The sequence below is a fragment of the Sander lucioperca genome, chromosome 2, assembly GCF_008315115.2.
Source record: "Sander lucioperca isolate FBNREF2018 chromosome 2, SLUC_FBN_1.2, whole genome shotgun sequence".
Lineage (NCBI taxonomy): Eukaryota > Metazoa > Chordata > Actinopteri > Perciformes > Percidae > Sander > Sander lucioperca.
In genome coordinates, this window is record NC_050174.1 from 7,562,683 (window position 1) to 7,585,569 (window position 22,887).

At 41.4% G+C, this 22,887-nt stretch overlaps 1 protein-coding gene across 3 annotated transcripts in view; it reads right to left on the minus strand.

Moving 5' to 3' along the window:
- Positions 1 to 22,887, minus strand: part of sema6a (sema domain, transmembrane domain (TM), and cytoplasmic domain, (semaphorin) 6A) — a 113,791-nt gene that overhangs the window by 21,950 nt on the left and 68,954 nt on the right. For all 3 annotated transcript variants that reach the window (XM_031305232.2, XM_031305234.2, XM_031305233.2), the window contains exons 7-15: positions 17,548 to 17,638; positions 16,085 to 16,204; positions 15,490 to 15,578; positions 12,652 to 12,869; positions 10,672 to 10,803; positions 8,101 to 8,256; positions 5,425 to 5,598; positions 3,585 to 3,725; positions 3,315 to 3,392 (exon numbers count right to left, since the gene is read on the minus strand). In XM_031305232.2, coding sequence (XP_031161092.1) covers positions 3,315 to 3,392; positions 3,585 to 3,725; positions 5,425 to 5,598; positions 8,101 to 8,256; positions 10,672 to 10,803; positions 12,652 to 12,869; positions 15,490 to 15,578; positions 16,085 to 16,204; positions 17,548 to 17,638 — 1,199 coding nt within the window. The remainder of the gene's footprint in view (positions 1 to 3,314; positions 3,393 to 3,584; positions 3,726 to 5,424; positions 5,599 to 8,100; positions 8,257 to 10,671; positions 10,804 to 12,651; positions 12,870 to 15,489; positions 15,579 to 16,084; positions 16,205 to 17,547; positions 17,639 to 22,887) is intronic.

Genomic DNA, 22,887 nt, shown 5'->3' on the forward strand with positions numbered 1-22,887 from the left:
TTATAGCATGAAGAAGAATGATTTTTCCAAAACAGCATCACCCACCCCTTATCCCCAGAATCGAAAGCACGAACCTGACAACAAGGACAGGAAAATTGTAGGAGGAAAATACAATTGAATTTCTGCTGTTCTGTTCTCAAATCAGAAACAATGTCTAAGACACTCCATTTTTATCCATATTTATATGTTTGAGATTATTGAAAAATGTAAAGCATTTATTTACTATTCATCTTTTCCTCTGGTTTCACAGAACCTTAATTAGGATGGAGATGATTAATTTTGCCCTCTTGATAACTAACTTCCCTTCAAAAGCAACCACAATAACAGCCACACAAACAACAACAGTGGCATCCTTTTTTCATATCTGGGGGTACATTTAATCTGCTTATCTGATTTGCTTATCATACACAGTCATAATCACAACGCAGACGCAGAGTTGCACAATTAAACCTGTCTGAGCACAAATGCCATCCAAGCACTCCTGGTATCTGCCGGATTTTCCTCACAGACTTCGTTGCCTCGTACCACCCTGCTATGAAATGTTGTTTGGCCTCTTTGACAACACCAAAACACTGGCAACCTTGTGATCATGGTTTCCATGGTTGATAATAACATTACAGACTATGGTGAAACTGTGTTGAGATGAAGATTACAAGGTTTTAAATCCCATTCGTCTTGAGATGAATTAACAATGAATAGTCACACTACAGATGCAGTGTCTGGGCCGTACATGTACTTGGCACACATAAAAGTGAATGGTATGGTATTGAACCCTCAGTTAAAGGGCTTAAGTCCCATAGCGGTTGCATAATTATAGCAACATAAGTGCAATGTGTTCGAATGTGACACTACAGACGGTTCAGCTGAGGGTTAAGATCCCACTGCAACAGCTTGATGCATATTTAAATCTGATTCAAACTGCACTGTACATAACTGGAGGCAGCCTATGGCCACATTTTATCTTAGCTCAAATGTGATTATTATGTGAGATGTGTGGTTATACTGAGGGGACTTGGTCGCTGAAATGCAGGTCAGGCATAATAGCATTAATTATTTATATCAGAAGTGAATGAGTGACCAGAGATCTAATTTACTGTTCATAGAGTGTAAAGTACAGTAAGTATGTATAATGCTTCCTCAAAGTCGCCTATTCATTTTGATTTACAAAGAAAAACCTGCAGTAAACCCAGACTTTATTAATCAAGGTTTCAGTATATGTGTGTGCAAATTTAAGAGTGTAAGACCCCACCCCTGATCAAGACAAGAGTCAGGGCCGGTGGCTGCGGCAATGGCTTAAATAATTCACTAATGATTATTTATATGCTGATCTGTTGGCAGTGAAACACTCATGTACCTAGTTTACATAATGTCAACCATACAGAATCATGTGCAATAATGTGCATAAAGAGGGGGTGACTGGGGACCATATTGCAGGAGCAAGCTGTATATGGGCAGCAGGTATGAGAGGCATAACTCCACATGGGAAAGCTGGCACTCTCGCGTTGAGGCCAGATGGAAGAAGAAAGGAGGGGAGGCATGGAAGAGAGAAAGAATATGTCAAAGGAAAGATAGAAAAAAAAAGATGTCTAAAAATAGACAAACAGACAGTGATGGGCAGGTAAGAAGATAGATAGGTTGCTGGTTAGGGAGACAAATAGACAGACAGACAAGGAAGATGTGCTGCAACAGGGTTTTTTTTTTCTTAATGAGGAAAAGAAAAAGTAAGAAAGGGAGACTGAAAGAGAAGTCTTCTCTGCAGGGACCTGTTTGTATGAGCAAACATTGTTATTTAACACCAAAATGCCTCTGACTCTCCCCTCCCTTGTTTCATCCCTCCTTCTGTCCAGCCTGGCAAATGCTTTGAATAGCTCACCACAGACCAACAGATCCTACCGGGCCTAATCCCCCCCCTCTCTCACTTAGAAATATTGTACAGTAAAGGAGGGAGGTCATCTGCCCTTTTAATGCCTCTGTGTCGGTTTCAGCTCCAAAGTGGAAACTCAATCAGAGCAGTCCATTGCAGCTTTACGAAATAATAATAGGATAGTTCTCTGTGTGTGTTTTTTCGAGGACAAGTTTTGTGTGTACTTGTGGGTATGTGTGCCTTTGGTGTATTGGCGTGCCAGACCAATCATTTTGCAGCAGGGGGATCAAATTCATTCAATGTCAAATAGCCACCGGAGCACTGGTCCTTTTGTTATGACTTCATCTGTAAAATGTTTTTCCCACCACAAAACTCCATATGCTGTTTGTTCAGAAAGCATAATCTGGTTCTGTGTCATAACTACAGCCACAAATTATAGTTACCGCGACCATCGAGCTTTCCCCAGCCCTGCGTACCCAACCCCGAGCCTGGGGCAAACAACACTTTCCTTCCATTCATCCTTCCAATGGCCCTTTCAGCTGGAGGAAATTGCACTTACACACCATAAAATTAGAAAGATCACAGACACGAAAAATCTTGAAAGGAATGTCACCAGGCATGACAGAGAGGGTGGGACATGGTTTTTAAAAAGTTGCTTGAAAACACAAGTGTGTCAGGCTTTTTAAATCAACAACATCATTAATTACTTCTGTCAGCTGTACACATGCAAGTAACACAATGTTTTACTGTATTGTAACTGTAAGATATTTTTTTAGAAGCAACATAATGTATAATTGACTTAATACTATTCATTAAAGGTATTATATTATTAAAGGTATTGGGCCCTATTTTAACGATCTAAGTGCAAGGCGTGAAGCGCATGGCGCAGGTGTGTCCAAATCCACTTTTGCTAGTTTGACGGCTAGTTTGACTAATTTGCTGTTAAAATAACAATGAAATGCTGCGATATTTTTAGACCAGGTTTTTTGTTGGTCAATGGCGCGAACACTTCCCGCTGCCTCAAGATAGCAATACGCCAAGAATGCACCTGAACACACCTCCCTGTAAGACCAGCACGCCCATGAGCGCACAGATGGGCACAGGTGCATTTGCTATTTAAACGACGCGGGCGCTGGACGGGAAATTGACAACTGCGTCGGTCTTAAACTAGCAAAGACACTTGCGTCAGGCTTTGCGCTGCGCTGCGCCGGGTGCAAGATAGGCCCCATTATCTGGATGAAATCCTCAATGTTCATAGAATCACTGGAGTCTCCTGGATATTAAACAATAGTACAGCTTAATGTTGCAGCCAACAGTTACAGCAAAAACCATGCATAGAATACAGCCATCATTCTAATAATCATGTGCTTTTCGTACTGTGACATGTCAAAATGTCTCTCTCCATGAAAAAAGCCTATATAGTGATTGCGTCAACCAACATGTTACTTACTTGGTGTTGCCAACCACCTGTTTGCAGGCTCCTTCTGACACCCAACCACAGTATGGGTCTCTGGAGGCTATACAAGACCTGGATGTGACACACACACACACACACACACACACACACACACACACACACACACACACACACACACACACACACACACACACACACACACACACACCATCAGCCCCTCATCATATTGTAAACTGGAATAGTGTTGTCAAAACCATGTGACAGGTTGTGAATGTATGATGATTTTATGTGCATCAAACTTACTTCTTGCATCTTCCGTGTCTTTCACAGCGAGACAGCGGCACTTTAACCACACAGGACGAAAAAGCGACCCACAAAGCGTGACTTTTGCTGTCTATCTGCATGCCAATGATGCGCTTGTCGTCCATACCATCTATACTGCACCTAGAAGAGAGAGAAAAGAAGGATACAACCTCATTACTCAGTAGTTCCTTCAACTATCTGGTTATTTAGAGACAAAAATATGAAAAAAAAAAATAAAAGTTAGTGAGGAGAGAAGTAAAAGGCCATAAAATAAGATTAAACAGTTCAAGAAGAAAAATAGGAAGATTAAGATATGGCAGAGAGACAAACTGCGAGGTCAGGGAGAACAGAGATAATGCTGGACTCAAGAACATGGGGTCAGGAACAGAGTGGGAGATAAAGAGAGATAAAGAAAGGGATGATACAGATACAACAGATAAACAGACAGATGGGCACTGTGAGCAGTCAGCAACAACACTGCACTTAACTATAAAACCCACTAACACTAACATAACCCCTCCTCCCACCCAACTCCACCAGTCTTCCATTCCTCCATCCCTGCTAGTCTTCTTTGTCTACTCGCCCGCTAGGAGCACTCACTCTAATCCCTCTGGGCGTGTCAAGCTTTCTGTCCCTTCTCTCCATCCATTCCCCTCTCCATCCCGCCATCCAGCTCTCAGGATTTAATCTCCTCTTCGCACTGCTCTGGTCCCGCATTAACGCTCTCAATTAGGGCTTAGAGTCCATCTACACTGGGTAATGCACGACAATCGGGCCAGGCAGGCAGGCAGGCAGGCAGGGAAGCAGACGCGGGCAAAGTCACTTACTGTATGCGACTAAAGCCAGATGGCCAGCAGCCGACGAATGCTCGGCCCCAGCCATAGAGACAGAGAAGAGAAGACACAGGGAGGAGGCAAGAAGAAGACACAGCGACGGGAGAGGAGAGAAGGCAGGGCCTGCCCTTCAAGGCCTCCATACAGCTCGTCACATGGCCGCATCATGTTGGATAACAAACAGTGGTAACCTTGAAAGCCCTCCTGTCAAGTCCTAGCTCTCCTTCACTTCTTCTTCTCAGCTGTCTAACACAATAACACACTCCGCTGTGCTTCTTTCCATCTCTCCTCTCTGGGCCTCTCTCCTCTGTTCTTTCTCCCTCCTCTGTTTGTGCTGCCATTCGTTTACCCTCATCTATTACCCCTCAACTAAATATTTGCTTTGGCAGGGTCTTAATGTGGTGGATTTTTCCTTATTCACTTCTACTCCGAATACACAACAATGCTTAACTTGACTACCCCACCGTACCCAGCTCACACGCGCTCATGAACACACTCACATTCATACATGCACCAACAGCCGTGTAATGTATTAGCAAGAGATTCCAGGCTGGCTCTGAAGACAAACACAGACCTCTGTGAGTGTGTGTGTGAGTGTGTGTTTCTTTAATCAGCCAACATTTTGGAGGAGCTGGGCTCCACTGAGGTTGGGAACCACAGCGCTACATTATCCAGAGTCTGAGGGTCAATATCTTTAATTTAGTAGCTGTGGTTGGGCAGAGTGTAACCTGATAAAACTATTTTAAATGATAGAGTAGCCATCTGGCGTGCTGGCTTCACTACATAGCTTGGGTTGGGGGAATTGACTGGTACTGATGGAGCTGGGTTGGTGGGTTGGCTGAGTCTGAAGATGGTTGGAAACAAAGTCACACACGCACGCTCTCTCTATAACACACAAATATGCAATAACTGACTTTCCCTTGTTTGTAGCAACTGTATCCATGTGTTTCTCTATTTCTATCCATCTGTCTCACACATACACATGCACTGTACACAGAGCTACATACTTGTCAGGGTTGTAGACGTTGAGCTCCTCCAGAAAAAGGCTATCATTGAGGAAACCACTGTTCATGTTGGCCAGGAACTTGACAATGATGCCTTTCTCAGATCCCAGGAAGACCACTGTGTGGTTCTTATGGGGACCGGCCTCATTGTCCACCACAATGTGGGTCAGACGATACCTGGAAGAAGGAACACCAAGTGAAATAAATCAACCAATCAGTCAATTGTCAGTTTGCCCATAATAAGAGCATCAGATGGTGATGAAGGACACCTATGAACTCTATCCCAGTACAGTGCTTTTTCAAATGGACCCCATTCAATAACTTGTGAGATAAAAAATTGCATCCATAAAAAGATACTAGCAACTAGAAAAATAAAGAAATAAAAACAACAAAAATAGGTGAATATAATTTCCCAAATAATAATTATATAATCAATCAATCACTTCCATCATTAATGTCAGATGTCTAAAAGAGAATAAGGAACAGCAGGAGATTACACAGTCCTAATAATGTCATTAATTGATTGTTATTTCATTAGAAACTCAATCACATTGCCATGTCAGGTCATTCTAAAAAGAAAAACATTACAAAAACAACAGACAATAGTTACAAGCTTTACTTTCTTTTCTAATTGACAGCTGCTGAGCACACAGTTTGGCTCAGCAGCAGGTGGCTGAAACTCAATGTTCATTTAATTACTTACAATAATAAAAAATAAAAAATAAACGTACCAAGTTGATTCAAGTTAGCAAATTAGACACCTGCCAGTCAGTGTGTTTTGGATCGGTGCCATATTGTGCTTATGGGTGTTATTTGTGACCAGATAACAAGAACAGGTTTTAAGAAATACCTCTTGAGGCTATTTACTTTTAGCGTCTGATTTCATTACATTACAGATGACGGTATGTATCTCTCAATTACTTTGTAGATTCAGGGCCAAGGACCTCTTAAAGTTATCAAAAAGGTACATATCTGCACATCAGTGTGTTTTATGCAAATGCTTGTTTTCATGATTTTTTAATTGAAGGAGATGGGATTTAAAGATTAAAAATGGTCCACTTTTACCCTTATTGATGATTATTGACTGTTCTTTGTGAAAATGGGTGAAAAGGTCCCGAATTTATTTAGAATGTGCTGAATGTCAATCTAAAAACTATTAGCCCATTAAAACAACAAGGACAATCCTCTTATCCCATCTCCCCTTCTGTTTTCTTTAAATATCTCTTAAAATGTTCTGTGTCACTGGCTTTATCTAATCAAAAATAACAGCAATCTGAAGATCTATTGTGGTTTAGACCTATTCAAGCAAACAGAAGCTCCCAAGACTGTGTCAATGGGATTTGATCTTAGCGAAATAATACAATCTCAACGACTAACACATTCACTGTCTTTCCTATTCAGGATAATACAAATCTCAAGAGGATTCATTGTGTCCAGCCATCTGAGGTCTCTGCCACAGCACAGCATGTCTCGGGACTGAAAAGCTTTTTTAAATTTGCAGCTTTTGCTGGATATTGGGTTGTCCTCTCCAGGGTATAAAAATAAATCAAACCCTATTACTGATTTTGTTTCCAGTTGACTTCAGCTCAAGAATGGTATTACAGTACATTGAGACTGTGACACATACTATAAAAGACCTCACTCCTCTTCCACCCTGTATGCCTTCATGATGCTTTTTGAGCTTACATAATGCTTTTAACTACTGTGTCTGACTTGAATGCAAGGCTCTGCTCACTGTGGTGTCATTTCAAATCAAATGAAATGGTCTGATTGCTGATTATGTAACGACAGAAACAATGTGCTATTCATAATAAAATATAGTATAGTATGATATAGTGCACCAATGGGAGTTGTAGGGATAACCTTGATGAAAGCTGTTCATATTCTGACTAAGCCAGCGCAGTATGTAGGTCATACCTCAGGAAAGTAGCAGCATGATGTGATACGATGCAAATCATTTGTAAAACCTATGAAGAATTCTTTATGTAGCTCATCTTTAAAGTGATGTTACCACCACTGAGGCCTGTCAACGGTCTGGCAGGCAGTCCTAACCTTAAATCTTGAGCAGCTGCAATTCAGAACCAGGTCCAAATTAAAAGCTAGATTTTTTACTTTTACCAAATGCTCTGTCAGCTAGTTTTGCCTTGCAGATGGAATGGTGGTGTTCTTTTTTATTCCCCAAGAGGTTGGCTGAAATGTCTCTGCGTAGTCTAGAAGCCAGACAGACCTTTATGATCAAACAGCATCAGCCACAGTGCACTGGCTTTTAAGAAATGGGCTCAACTCCAGAAACTCAGAAGAAAAGCCAACCCCAGGACAAAAACATTTTTTAAATATCCTCAGAGGATTCAAACATAGCTGAAATAATTTACTTAATAAGGGCTTATATGTGTATACATATAAAATGACCTAATACATCAAGACAAACATCAGGGAGAATTCCAATAGTTTACTCTGTCTTCATCACATCACTACGTGGTCACTCTGGGAGAGAAATAGTAAAATGTAGATCAGTGTTTCCTCTACAGCGAAAATAGGTCAGTGGCTGGTTTGTGGTGGAGTACCACTGTGTTTTAATGAGCCTGACTCTCAGAGCAGCACTTCATGTAATTATTGTCCTGGGCTGAAGAGGCTCATAGACCTCTGATGACGACCGTCTTTGGAGTGTGTATTACTTACCGGACCATGGTCTTGAGGAACCAGGGCCTGTTGGCTATGGAGGGCACGGCCTCGTCCATCAGAGGATGCATCTTGATGAAGTTAAGTGTGTCGTCGGGGAACTCATTGGATACCTTGTACCTCTCCATGGATGGAGTGCCGGCACATGTGCCAGGCCTGCAAATGGAGATGAGGAGGAGGGATGAGGGAGTAGAAGGAGGAAAAAGAAATCTACGTTGACTCTAAGGGAATGACCAATTTTTCACACCCAGAGCTCCAATAGAAGACAGAAAGTTCTACTTCCCTAAAATCAATGAGAGTGCAGCCTTAAATTACTAAACTCTCATGCCAAAAGGCTTTGGTCAGAGCAGAGGACACAATATGTCTTCTTTTCTCTGGACTTGGGGTAAAGCACTGAGACATTCTATCTATCTGATCCTTTTACAGGGAATTGGTGAGCTGCTTGTAAAAGAGAAGCTGCTTTTGATAGCATATCCCCTTTGCAGGCATCTCACCTCTGAGTGCTTGTAAAACCCCTTTACTGCGTGGTCTTTGATACCCTGCCACACCACATAATCCACACCCGGTCCTAGAAATATTAGCCAGCTGGCCACTGAATGTCTGACACTTTCAAATATATGTGTGCACTCAAGAGAAATGTATATTCATCTTCCAGTAAAAATCTTTTTTTAAAGTAGTGGTAGGCATGAGTATAAAGGGAATCCAGTAATGAAGAAAAATCATTCAGCCATTCTGTGCATTCCTATATCTCTCTCTATCATGTCTACACAGGGAAGGACAGCAAAGAAAAATGTAGTTTGGGTTAGTTTTTATAAAAACAGATGATGCTGCAAGAGAAGTGAGGTGCGTTAACTTTTCAAGGTGCGCTCCCCCTCCAAACAAAGTATATAAAAATTCCCCTAAACAGATGAGTTCAAGTCAGCTGCTGCTAATGTTAAATTAACCTCCAAATTGATATTGTTAAATTAAGGGATACCATTTGCAGAACCATTTGTCACTTGAAAAAAAGGGAGAGAGAGAGAGGAAGTAACAGCCAGTGCTATAACATTTTCTTTGCTGTAGCTACATTTATGTCAGCGGACATATGGAGAACAGAACGGAAACAGACATGTCTTAGATACGAAAATCTGTAAATGATTCAGTATGAGAGTCTAACACATGGAAGAACAGTCTGCTGTGGGGTCAGACCTAGGTGGCATTGTTACAACTCTCCGTCTGTTTGCCTGCAGATAAAAGGTCTGAATGCACCAGTGGATGAGAAATTAAGTCAATCACATAAATCACTGCAGAAAAAAACAGCAGGTATATCTGATCTTTGCAACGTCTGACCTTGTTGAACATAAACAGGTAATTAAATGCTAATTGAGGCAATTCACACATATACACAGATGAATGCACAGAGTACAGTACAGGCTCTCTTTTGGTGAGGAACCGCCTTCTCAGCCATATGGGAACACACACACACACACACACACACACACACACACACACACACACACACACACAAACAGACACACAGGGTACCAACAATTATCGAGGCCCAGATCTTTGTAGTAAATCTGTTTTTTTTTTTTTTTTCTGGAGGAGAGAAGAGCAGCTCTTAGCGTGCTAATTAGCAAGCAAAAGATGGGAGATTGATCAGGCTGGTGCATTTGTGGAATTAGCCAGCCATCTGTAAAATGATCTCATGTTTCATTTGCTGATACTGAACCCTTCTTTGATGCAGCTGCGTGTGGGGGAGAGATGAAGTAATGGGTTAGGGGGTGCAACTGTGAAGAGAGGTGGTATAAGTGCATACAGTATGTGGCTGTGACGCAATGTGACATATAGGATGTGTAATCCCTTAGTGAAAAAAGTAGGGATCAGTGCCTAAAATGGGCCAGTACTCACCATTACTGAGTACTGGCACTTCTGATTCATGTCCACAGTACCCTTACTTCTAATTGTTATTAACAGTATTATTAATAGGCTGATATCATACACAGTATATACAGTCTATAACTGATATTTATACCAAACTATATATCATGGGAAAATTTATTTATTTATATGTAAAATCAGACATTCAGCACCCCCATATAACCTGAATGGAATGATCCTATGTTTCATAACCACATTTTCAGACACTGCGACGATTGGCAGTCATCAGGCTCTTTACATCGAACTGTCGAATAGTCGACTAGTCGGGGTCACCCCTACAAGATATACGTATGAATATAAATATATCCAAGACACATGCAATGATCATGTCATGCAACTGAATTGAAATGAATTAGGGTACTGGCACCTTTTTTGGTCAAATTCTGGGACTGGTAGGGATGTATTGAAAAATTACGCAAAGTGAGTTAAAAATGTTGTGACATTAACAAATCATAATGTGTTTGTGTGTGTGTGTGTGTGTGTGTGTGCGAGAGAGAGAGAGCCAGGAGCGAGAATAAAAGGGTGGAAGAGAGAGACTATGTGACTGAATGTACTGTACTGTATGTCCGTGCAACTTTGTTAAATCCCATGTGTGTGAGTGTGTGTTAATGTACGTGTGTGTGTGTTGTGGTTAATTAACTGCTGCTGTACCTTGGCTTTGGAACCTTGTCTTCAGGAAAAGGCGTCCAGGTGGAGTCTGGGGATTTCTGCTCTTTGAAACGCCCTGTGAATGTGTTGGCCACCTCCGCCATGTCATAGGCACACACCGCTGAGCCTGGAATACTGCCACGATACACACACACACACACACACACACACACACACACACACACACACACACACACACACACACACACACACACACACACACACACACACACACACAAAACCTCACATAAACAATCCTCTCAACTGAACATATCAAAGAAACACCTTGCCAAGTTTGGACTATAACCAAGAGACAGAAACATGGATTTCCAATCCCCTTTCAGAAGAGGTTAAATCCCTCAAGGATGGCTCATTTTAGCTGTTGCATGTTTACACTGGGTGATACAGTCAAGTTTGCCATGTTGTCGAGGTTTTGCCAGATAAGAAAAATAAGAGGTTTCAAATTATTTATCCTCACTTCCCTCACATTTTCAAACATACATTGCAATTTCCTTCATTTATTTTGTAGCATTGGTTAATTGTTCTAATTCTAATAGCAATCATTCTTATATCTGTATTGATTAGTGTGGATGCTATTATATCAGTGCAAATACTGCAGTGTTATTGCATTTAATAGTCTATGAGCTACAGTGTCGGCACCTGCCAAGCCTCATGAGGACACACATTCCCAACACCTCCCTCCAAGACTGGGTTTCCCCAAAAGCCTCAAGGCATCAAAGTTCATCACAAGTCCACTGTTGAGTGAGAATTACAGACAACTGATTATCTTATTACTAAAACACCCATCTTGTGATAGCAGCAGACTCACTGGCTTCTTTCCATTTGTGTGGAATCAATGCATAACAGATTGCTGAGTCACATTTCTATTTTTCATGCAGCTGTTCCTATAAAATAAAATTGGAACTAGGAATTCTTTATTCTTTTAGAAGAGAAATCTCTATCAGCTGGCTGGATTTTCTGGCTGTTGCATCATGGGTTAAACTCATGTAGACATCGGGGAGACAGAATACACAAGGGCGGTATTATAGAGAGCAAAGTCAGAGAGTTGTTAATTTTTGGCTTAGCTACTACATTACAGTAATTGCCCACTGTATTGGATATGTTCAGAAAGTTAAACAGTCATATGTCTGTTTATATCGGGCTGCTTAAAAGACAGATAGAGGGTGAGCCAGCCAGCCAGTTAGCAAGTGACTGGGTCAGGCAGCATCACAACCAGACAGACAATTAAATGACACAAACCCTGAGTGCTGCCTTCAGTCTGGATGTTCTCTCTCTTATTTCACCCTGTGACTATGAAATGGAAAATTAAAGCCAGGATCAAAACTGCCGCTTATAGAAATTTTCGGAGGCACTGCTTCATTGGGTTTTAATGTCCATTAACCATGCTCAATTGCATTGTCGCAAGCAATTGTCTAATCTGCTAAAAAGCAGCCATAAAATGGAAAATTACAATATGTGCCCGCTATCAGCCAAGCTCTATGGCTTTGTGGTAATTTTCAATTTAGATAACAACTCACCCTGCCCATGAATATGAAAGCAGTTCTGAGTATGAATTGTAAAAGGGGAAAATAAGATTAAACACCTGCATGTCAAAAGGGCACAAACTGTTTTGACAGAAGATGTAAATGTTGACCCAGTAGTCTCTGGAATTACATGTTGCCAAGAGGCACAGCAGGGGCACACGCTACTAACATTAACAAAGGTCAGACTGTCATAATGTTGATGAATTGAGGGCATTTTAAAAAGCATTTTAAAGCGAGAAATATGATTGAGTTAATAAATGTAAAGTGCAAAACAGTTGTTGACACACATGAACTCAATTGAGACAAGTGAAAAGAATATAGCTAAATAAAATAAGCTCAATAAATCACTTCCATCCGTTGCTACCTTCAAACCTCTTAAGGTGCGATACATGCTGTTGATTTCCTAATGCCTTATTTTGTTTCCTGTTCCTCAGGGTACCTGTTGTAAGGAGTGGAGAAGGTTGCCATCACTACATCCCTCCCGTTGATGTGGATGACATCTGTCACAGCCTGCAGGATGTTGAAGTAGAAGTGGGAATCACCGGGAATGGAGCAGTTCAGGCGAGACTTGAGAAATGAGGTCCACTGCTTCTCTAGGACCCGGGGCGAGCCGCCGCGGTCAATCTTACAAACCCTGGCCACCCGAGGAAACACCACCTGACGGAGACACACACAGTTGAAAAGTTACATTTGAATAACTCTGGATTTTACATCAACAGTCCCTATATCACTTATGCAGTCTCAGTCTAACTGTTGAGCAGTCCATCAAAAGCGTATTCCACCGATTTAGCATTGCCCTCCTATACCTTGTCGGACTCATGATGGACAGTTAAAAAACAGATCAAAATTGACGCAGCAGAACCAAAGATATTGTCTTTTTTATTCCATGCATTCTTCTTTCTTGTCAAACCTGACACCTATATTACCCACAATGCAACTCGACAGCAGTTCAGTTAGAGATTCGAATGTGTTGTGCTAGTAGCGGCTACTAGCCTCAAGCAGAGATAAGGAGCGGACTATAGAGATTTGGTGATCTCACTGCTTTCCAACCCTACACCACAGAATTTTGTATACATTTTCAAACTTGTACAGTAGTCTTTAACCCCAACCGACGGTGCCTCAAGCAACATTAAATTACATTACTTTCGCTTAGCTCCCTCTGGAGCAGATAGTAAAGTTACTCCCCAAGACCTATAAACAGACTTTGATATGTACAATTGGAGTTCTCCTTTTTAAGCCAGAAGTTGGTTTAACAAAACTGTGACCAATGCATTCACCTTTTTGACATTTTGTCATCTTTTGGATATAGCATAATTCCTTATTTGCATCTGAATATCCTCTTCTAGTTTTACGTTGTAAGTATAATAGCAACATTATTTCCTATATAAAATGTTCAACACACACTTAACTCTAAATGTTTTATTTCAACAATATTTCCATGACAACTGGGCAAACTCCTACTTATAATGCAGATCATTTGATGTAATCGAAAGCTCCTAACAGCTACTAAATGTACCTGGAGGTGAGATTGTTTCCTCAACTGCTATTTCCAAAGTCAAGAATAAACTTTGAACGTCAAAGGATAAAAAATGTTTTCATTTGATTCCCAGCTGAACATACCATAGGCCCTCTTTGGTTGCTTGAATGCCAAAAATCTTTGGGACACACCACAGTGTCTTAATCCAACATTTCATCACTTCATAGCAAATTAAAGACACATAAAAGTAAATTGGTGTGTTAGATATGCTGTTAAAGTCAGCACCTGGCAACAGAAAATTTTAAATACAGCTTCAAATAGGAGCCGGTGGTGTAATTACATCTCTGCCGTAAGATCACACAGTCAGTATTGTAATTAGTTGTTGTCACACTATACTTAACAGCAATAAATCTATCGCTGACCTGAAATTGTGCACAAGAGTAAACAGTGGGAATGGGAGCGAACATGCATTTAAACCAGATCTCTACACACATACGACTGCAGACAACCACACAAAAACACACCCTTACCCATGCGTACATTATGACCAATGCAAAATGCATGCAGAAAAGCACAGAAAACACACATATCCATTCACTCACACTTTGTCAAACACACACACCTACATGGGCCTGTTCACTGTGAGATTATAGAGCATTCAGATGACAGATAATGTATTACACAGAACATGTAAGAATGTGGTATTTCGTCTGCTTTACATATACCAGTTTCACACATTTCTACTCAATAGCCGAACACTGGCTTATCTGTGTGTTACCTGCACACACACACACACACACACACACACATACACACACAAATCTAGTCTTGTTAATTCACTTGTGTAATGAAATATTTATCCGTCTGCGTTTTCCAGATAACAATGTAACAGTCCAACATTAAACAAGTAAAAAAAGTAAAAAAAGTAAACACAAACCTGCCACAGCAGATTGATCAATTTGCCACAAAGCACAAACGACTGCTTACATTGTCAGGGAAGGCCAATTTACTTTGTAATAATGAAGAGATATCATTCACTAAATGTTATATTGCTCTCTGCACCATCAGTTCTACAACCACACACATAATTATACTGACATTTCTTTCAAAACACCCAGCAGATTGAGAGGCCTGATCTGTATTCGTGCTCTGTATAACACACGTTTGTCACTTCTGGCAGCGAATCCATTATTTCTGGGTTTCTCGTTACCTCCGCTCGGTTCTTATTCCCTCTCTTTCTCACCCTCTCTTGTGTGTTTCCTTTAATTTATTACTGAAGAATACAAATTGAGCGACTAATTTCCATAACAGATTTTCTCCTACCTGGTATCAGATTAAACTCTCTCAGGGCAGAGTCCAAAACTGAATTGAGAAGATTAATAGAAAAAATTCACTGTTACTGTAATACCTTCTTCAACCATTCCTCTTACACCCCTAGTTTCCCAGACACTTTTTGTTGGAATTCCTCTAAGAACACAGTAAGACAATAGGTCAAATGGGAGCATTGCCAGGATGGACGCAGACGTGCAATTCAAGTGGTATATTTAGACTTCAAAATGGGATCTCCAGACTTCTACAGATTTTTCTTTTTGGTTCTATTTTAGGTCCTGCATCCTGCCCAGTGTTTGTCTGTTGCTGAACATGTTTGGCCACTTTACAGCTCCTGAAAGCCTCCTTCCAGTTATGTGATACACCCATATCCTGTTAGTTTCCTCAGGCACTTCCCAATTCTCCCGGTAAATAGGAAGCCACCTCTGATTACAGTTCAAAGAATAGCAGAAGAATACGGCCCATGCTTACCTTTCCCATTGTGTTGTATTCCATAGCAATTTCCCGAAAGAAGAAGTAGATGAAGTCCCCGTAATCGACTGCCTGGACAAAGTAGGGCTCTGTAGGAGGAAAAGAAAATATGAGTCAAAGTGACGTTTTTTACTGTGACAAAACAGTTCTGACACCATATTTCACAGTAAACAGCTGGAATATCTGTCATATTATGCAGAAAAGCACCGACTGTGAGCCTTGAGTGCCTCAATCTATCATCTATCATATCAGCAAAAAAAATTTGCATGCAAAGAACGAGGGATCTCTCTATTTAGTGTTGACAGGTTGGACTTGTGCTTGTTTTTCCCCAGGGCAGAGCAATTTCCTGGCTACATCAACTCTACCACTGCAGGTTGGCAAAATGACTGTGTCAAACAGAGCGTGCAGCATTAGCATACAGTAAGTGCTCCTGCTCTTCATACCTAGACTCATACACATAGGCACACATACACACATCATAAATCACAAACACATGGTCAAGCATGCATTACAAAACACAAGTTTGTTTTCTAACTTGTCAGTCAGCATGGTGCTTTCCAACCTCAGAGACTTTGTTTTTGTGTCCCCCACTCACCTTTCAGCCATTTGGAGTCGTGTTTGACAGTGCGCAGAGTTGGGCTGTCTCCAAGGCTACGATAGATGACCGCATCGATCGCTAGAAAGTCTGTTACAGTGGCCGAGTACAGCTTGCCATCTGGAGAGGGAACACAGAGACGGAAAGAGCAATCAGAGAAAAAAGTGAAGATGGAGACAGCAGAAGAATGAAGAGAGAATAAAGGAGAGCCATAAAGGAAGAGAAAAAGGTGAAGAGAGTAAAGTTCAGTCAAAAGAAAAACACATAAAGCTACTAAGAGATGCATGATCTCTCTGGCTGGACACACAAACACATTTCAGATGGCTCAGACCTGCAAAATGAATGAATCACTCAAACCGAAGAGACTACAAACAAGATGGTAAACACACTTAACCATGTTGCACATTTGTAATTGCTCAAACACACTTCAAAAGCACCAACAAACACTAAAGCCCTGCATTCACATATACTGTACATTTTTAGAGTCCCACAGAAACACACATTTACCCGCACGTACATACACACACATGCTCCACAAACACAAACCACCACCAGCATGACCTAAGCCTGCCTTGGCTATAACCACAGTGGAAACTCAAACTACATAATTGAAAGGATAGCAGTCAGAGGAACCCTCTTGATTACTCAGTGCTTCTAGCTCCTTCCAAGCAGCTCTGCTCCACATTAACTGGTCAAGCTAGGCGTTTACTCTCCTCCTCGGCTTTAAACAGGCAGGGACAGCTCATCAATACTGCCATAAATCGGTTCACAGCAAATATGAATGGGGACTGAATGTCTTTAGCAGCCTTTGGAAGAATCTCACCCTGCCAACGGAAAGCTGACTCATTCTGGTCCCATCAGTTTGTGACTTATTTTTAATCTTATGAATTTTGAAAGAAAGTGAACGAGAGACAAAGAGGACGGCAGAAAAGCGCAATAAAAATGAGAGAAAGATGATTCTGTTTTTGCTGTTACCACAGAACTATTGATGTGTTTCCAAAGGGCTCTATAAAGCAGCAAATTCCTGACGCAGAGTGTCAGGAATTGTGGCCTCAAGTTGATGATTTACTCGAGTGCATGTAGCACAGATTGGCTTTCATTCTTCACATGTTGTCAGAGTATTGCCATTAGAATAAACCGCAGGGTATCAAGAACAATATTAAATACAACCGCAACTAATCCTCCTACTCAAATAGACTCAACTTTCCCATCTAGCTCAAACATATTCCAATGTTTAATAAGTGCAGATAGGAGAAAATTAGGATTAATGTTTTTGCCTCATGGCAGTCAGTGAGTACTATCACACATAGTTAATCTATTTTCACCTCATGGAAACTTTGTGTGAGTTTCTCTCATGTTAAGCCAAAAAAAAGGAATTGAAATTGATGGTAAACGTAATCAAGTACTTTAAATACAGATAAGTACATTGTTAATTTGACATATACAGATGCATTTCATCTTACCAGCAAAGAGGGCAACATTGGCGTGCTTGGCGTCATATGGGCAACGTGCCATACCACTGATATCCTCTCCCACAGCCTCTAGGGTGTCCATCTAGGGTCACAAATGAGGTGAAAGGTCACAACGGGTCAGACAATGTAGAGTTGTCAAACAAAACAATGGACTTGAAATACAACTAAGACAGGAAATGTTGGTTCCCAGTTGGAGGAAAAGATCTAGAGGAGGAAAATGAGAAATAAGCTCAAATGTCAAAATGACAATCTGAAGGCAATGCTAAAAAAAAAAAAAAAACTGCGTTAAACTGGAGAAATGTGGTGAGTGATAATAAAAAAGTCCCAAAAAGCTGTGCCCAGCCCAGGAGTGTGTCCATCTAACTCTGACCTAAACTGATGTCCTGTGGATGCCACTTTAGTGTTGTTCTGAGAGCTGTCAAAGCAGCCCATCTGGGGGTATCTGGAAACCTGTCATGGAGGGAGATTAACAAAAACTGACATTTTCCACAGCAACATGTTCCACAGCATGGGTGGATGTGGTTTGCTTCCCCCTGCCATCCTTTATCCTTCAACTGTTCTGGTGTTAACGCTGAGTTTTAACAACCCTCAAGACAGATCTTTAACCATACTGCTGGGCTTTCCTCTGCCCTGATTTCTAAAGTTTGTGTTTTTGCTGTGAAGAGAAAATAAATGTGCAGAGTAAAAATGGGTGAGCGCATGGCCCTGAGCGGGGAACGTGATATTTATTTTTTACTAAACCACAGTCGTTTTTAAATAGTATATCATACAGTAGTCATATATTTTGCAGCCTCAACTTTGTCTTGTGTTCAGAGCTTTTCCTTGGGCAAGACTTGTTCCCTGATTTGGTATATTTCAGTAGAGATACTAGTTTTAATTCGGCACCTAGACAATGTAAAATATGTATTTTCTTAGCACTGGGAGTGTACTGCAGTTTATCCAAATTTATAGCTAATTTCAGTCACTCAGTAGTCCCATTTTCATTAGCTATTTTGAGGCCACGTCCATTGTTTAAGAAGCACTACTGGTGTAGTTTATGGCTTAGTGGGATGATCTCTGTGAATTGGAATTTAAACAAGATATTCTTGTTTTGCGCCCAGTTTGGTTGCAGTTTGATTGGCAGGATCAGATGTGGGTGAAAGGTCACTATCATTCCACCATGGGTTGGCTTGTGTTCCCAAGCACGCCTTAGGACACTATCTTACCCCGGCTCAAGACGGGAGATGCACACAAACACACACACAAGGGGAAGAAAAGCCATAGCCTACTGCACTGGCCAGAGGCTGAGGTCAGGCAACATTACTGAACACATTGTTTGCTTCGGGAGTTCACAATACATAGTCATTTTTCTTCTCTATCTCTGTTTCTATCTCTCTCTTACTCTTCTTCCTCGCTTCCTCACTTTTTACCTCTCTCTTGACAAAGAGGAACGTAGCTTGCCAAGGCTGCAAACTGCTTATGCCGCCCTTTCTGGTCTCTAAACAGGTCATTTTGTTTTCTATTCCTGTCTCGGTGGAAACGGTTATCATCTGCCCACTAAAAAGGTCACACACACTCCGGCGCAATGCTGGAAAAGCCTGCCAGAGAAATTGTTGAGGCTGATTTGGCAGAGAAAATTACAAGTGACCTTTTACAACAAACACAGAACCACCAGCAGCAGCACATTTCTCGATTTCTCATTGCTTCTGGTTCTTCAGAAAATATAGGAGGATAATATATGAAGGCATGCTGGTTTGAAGATATTTATTGTTATTAGACAGGGGAGACTGTAATTATAGATTAGGTTAAGTTAATCATAAGGAACGTGAGTGGCTGAAGGTCAGGTGTATCAACTGAATCACAGCGTCTGGGTGTACAGAGCAACAGGGCAACTCAGTTAAGCTAGAAACGTCAGCAGCTTCTGTGTCAGCTACCTAACACAAACAGTCCCTCCTCTTCTGACACATCACAAACACACACTCACATATCTCTAACGCCACAGCAGCTACCCCCACCCCACCATCTCCTCAGTTGATTTCACCGAGGCAGTGACCTCTGTCTACAAGGCTTGGCTGGCTGTCACTGATCTATTCCTGCCTTTTGAACAGAGGAAGACACTCCCAGCCTGGCTGTAGATACACGTACAACTCCAGTCTTCTGTCAAGTTGGCATGAGCGGAGAAACAACAGCCGAGTGCTCACTTGCATGTTGTTAGCCTTGTCCAAAGCAACATCCAATATTTTGAAAATGGGCAATAGCAATCCATAAAACTGCCATACTGAACCACAACATGTTTAAACATTGCCATGAAGAAATTTGATGTTTAATCAGCCAGGTGGATTTTTTTTTCACCTTGTTTACCAGGCAAACCTTATAATGCTGTCAACTCCACTCGCTGCAAAAAAGAAAGTACTTCAGCTTTGTAGAAGCACAATTCAAAGTAATAGGAAGAGAACAGTAGTGCTGTCACACTTCGTCAGTGTTGTCTTAACAACACACTATTCTGTAGGGATCTACTGTAGCTTAGCAGACAAATGTACAGTAACCTTGGCTTGGGGTGCAGTGTATCTAGATGAATTAATTACTACAACAGCTCAATTGTGTTTTCCATAGGCTATATGCTAATGAATTAGACAAACACAATGTAGATCCATAACATGCCCATCAGGAGTGTTATAATTGGTTCAGCATCGGCTTCAGCACTCAGTGTGAGGGACACATTCTGCCTATGTGTCTCTGTTGTTTTTATGAAGACTCTTTTATGGGCTTTATTTATCGTTGCTGAGGGATTTGTGAAATCTTTTTTTTTTTTTTTTTACACACCCTGACATATTGCTACATTTTCAGATAGGTGTCCTACAGTTTGCAGCAGAGTTGAGTCCCCCCACATTTTTTTTGTATGCAATCCATATTTCCAACTGCACAACCTTCTCTAGGTCAAGTGCACAAGTTCACACCTGGGCCAGGAGCGGTTGTGTAAACTAAACAAGGACACATCTCCCTGGGAGATTAATAGTCATGGCCCATTTCTCTGCAACCTGTTTCTGAGCCCTGAGAGGATGAACCCATTCCCTGGCCACCTTTTACACAAGAGCACGAAACTGGAGTCTTTGCAGCTGTTGAATGAAATGTGTTATTTTAACCAACAGAGGAAGAACCTCATTTATCTGACCCTTCAACTTCTAAAATGATGGATCTTTTAGAACGAGAATTGTGAACAAACATTGCACAAATATGACATTAATTTGATTAATTATGTGTCCTGCCTGACTACACTGTATGATATTGCCTTTCTTTGTAATAAACATTATGTCAATCTTCTGGAAAAGCTGTAGTACAGAAAGGCATGTGTGGTTTTCACCCTGTTGCTTACAATAAATCCCTGTGTGCATTAATCATATTTCAAATGCAAAGACTTGGCACAGATGAAATTTCCCAGTACACCTCGGTCCACCAGTATCAAGTTGAGGATGCATCACCTGGGACCCACTGCCTCCAAGCCTCCCTACTGATTCCCCCCGCTTCACCCGGCAACAGGCGATGAAACTGACTCCAGTCATATATCAGCCCAGCTGGATGGGGTGTTTATTATTACAACACAGCAAGGGAGTGACAGAGGGAGAAAGCAACAGAGGGAAAGATGGCGGAGTGGTGGGAGCAATGGAGGGGGAGAGGAATTAAGCTGGCAGGGGAGGAGGAGAGAGGGGGGAGAAGGGAGGGAGGATGAATAAAAGAAGAGAGGGAGTTGGGTGCTGTGTGTAGTGTCCAGGGAGAGAACTGTGCCATGGCTGCCAAGGTGTCTGCCTGTGTTTTTTTCTATATGCATTTGTGTGTAAGTGTGCATGTGTTTGTGTTGCTACTGTAGTACCAACACAAGGTGAGGGGCGGATAACAAGATGAAGCTAATGAAGAGAGAACATTGGTAGTTTTGCAAAAAAAAAATAAAAAAAAAATTAGACAGAGGTAAAAATAAAGAGGTAACCAGGCAGGAAGGTGTTAGAACAGAAGACAGCGTGGGGTGCTGCTGGTTTGGGTGGGAGCCCTCCCTGCCCCCTCTGTCTCCCTCCACCTCTGCTCCTCTCCTTCCCTCCCCCTCGCCCTTGCAGCGGTGTTGATTAATGTGGGATGAGGCTGGCCCCGAAACAGAAGCTCTTTTCAGCGCTGTCACACTGGGGAGATGGAGAGGCAAACTGTGGCCAAGGTGGATTTAGCCACAAACACACACACAAACACACTTTTGACCAGGCAGAGTGGATGAGCCCAGCACGCCATCAAACGCCTGGTTTCTGCCCAGAGAGGCTGCCAGCCTGCCGGCAGTACAATGTGTCTGTGTGTGTCTGATGATTTGTAAAATGTGTGTGTTGTATGTTTGCCTGTTTGCACAGTTGTCAGTGTTTGTATGGGTGCATGCACATTTCTGTTTTCTTTCCTAACACATGTGCCCAGGCATTTGTATGTGCATTTGTGCATTTGTGTGCAAGTGTGCAGAGGTCATTTTGGACAGTACAACAGTTTAAATGCCGTCATAGCATAGTCATGGCATATTGATTCACTTATTTCCAGGCTAAAATTGCCTCTTATTCACTTAAAATAATTACAGTGTAGTCAGTGGAATTATTTTTTAAGGTATAGAGCAGAACTGACTCACTAAAATACGCAAGGGCTAATTGGACTGAGGAAATTCAAAACATGGAAAAATACTTTAAAAAACATTTGAATAAAACAGTTCTATTTCATCGCATTGTTATGGACAGATGTGTTACTTTTCACAAAATAACAATCTTTTTCTTAACAAACATTACTCATTTATTTTGAGATAGCATTAACATCGGCCATCATGTGCAACGATTTGGGTACAGTACGCATTCATTTTTATGTTTTCACAGGCAAGCGTGCATGTGTGTATGCATGGCTATTTTACCAAGCCTTTCTGTGTTTTACAACACTTCCCATTAACTCTACCAGACTAGCAGCAATATCAGTGCAGTAACAGCTAAAACACAAACCTTGAAACCATAACTGAGGGGCTATAAAAGCTAACCAGGCCTGATAAATGCAGAGACATAAATTCCACTTTCCCTGCAGGAGAAGTCAGCGAATTGAAAGATGTCCACTATGTGTGCTTAGCATGCCGAACCACAAAGGCAACGGAGCGGAGGTGTCTTGTTTGTCTGTTAAACAGATCTAGCGAACCAAAGCAGGAGAGTTTTCCCCACAGGCCACCTAGATAACATATCTGTGTGTTGTGACCATCACATCACATCCTTACAAACCAAACAATAACAGCCTTTAGGACAGAACCTCTGCAGAGTATTTCTGTTTTCTTACTCTGTCTGATCATTTTTTCTTGGC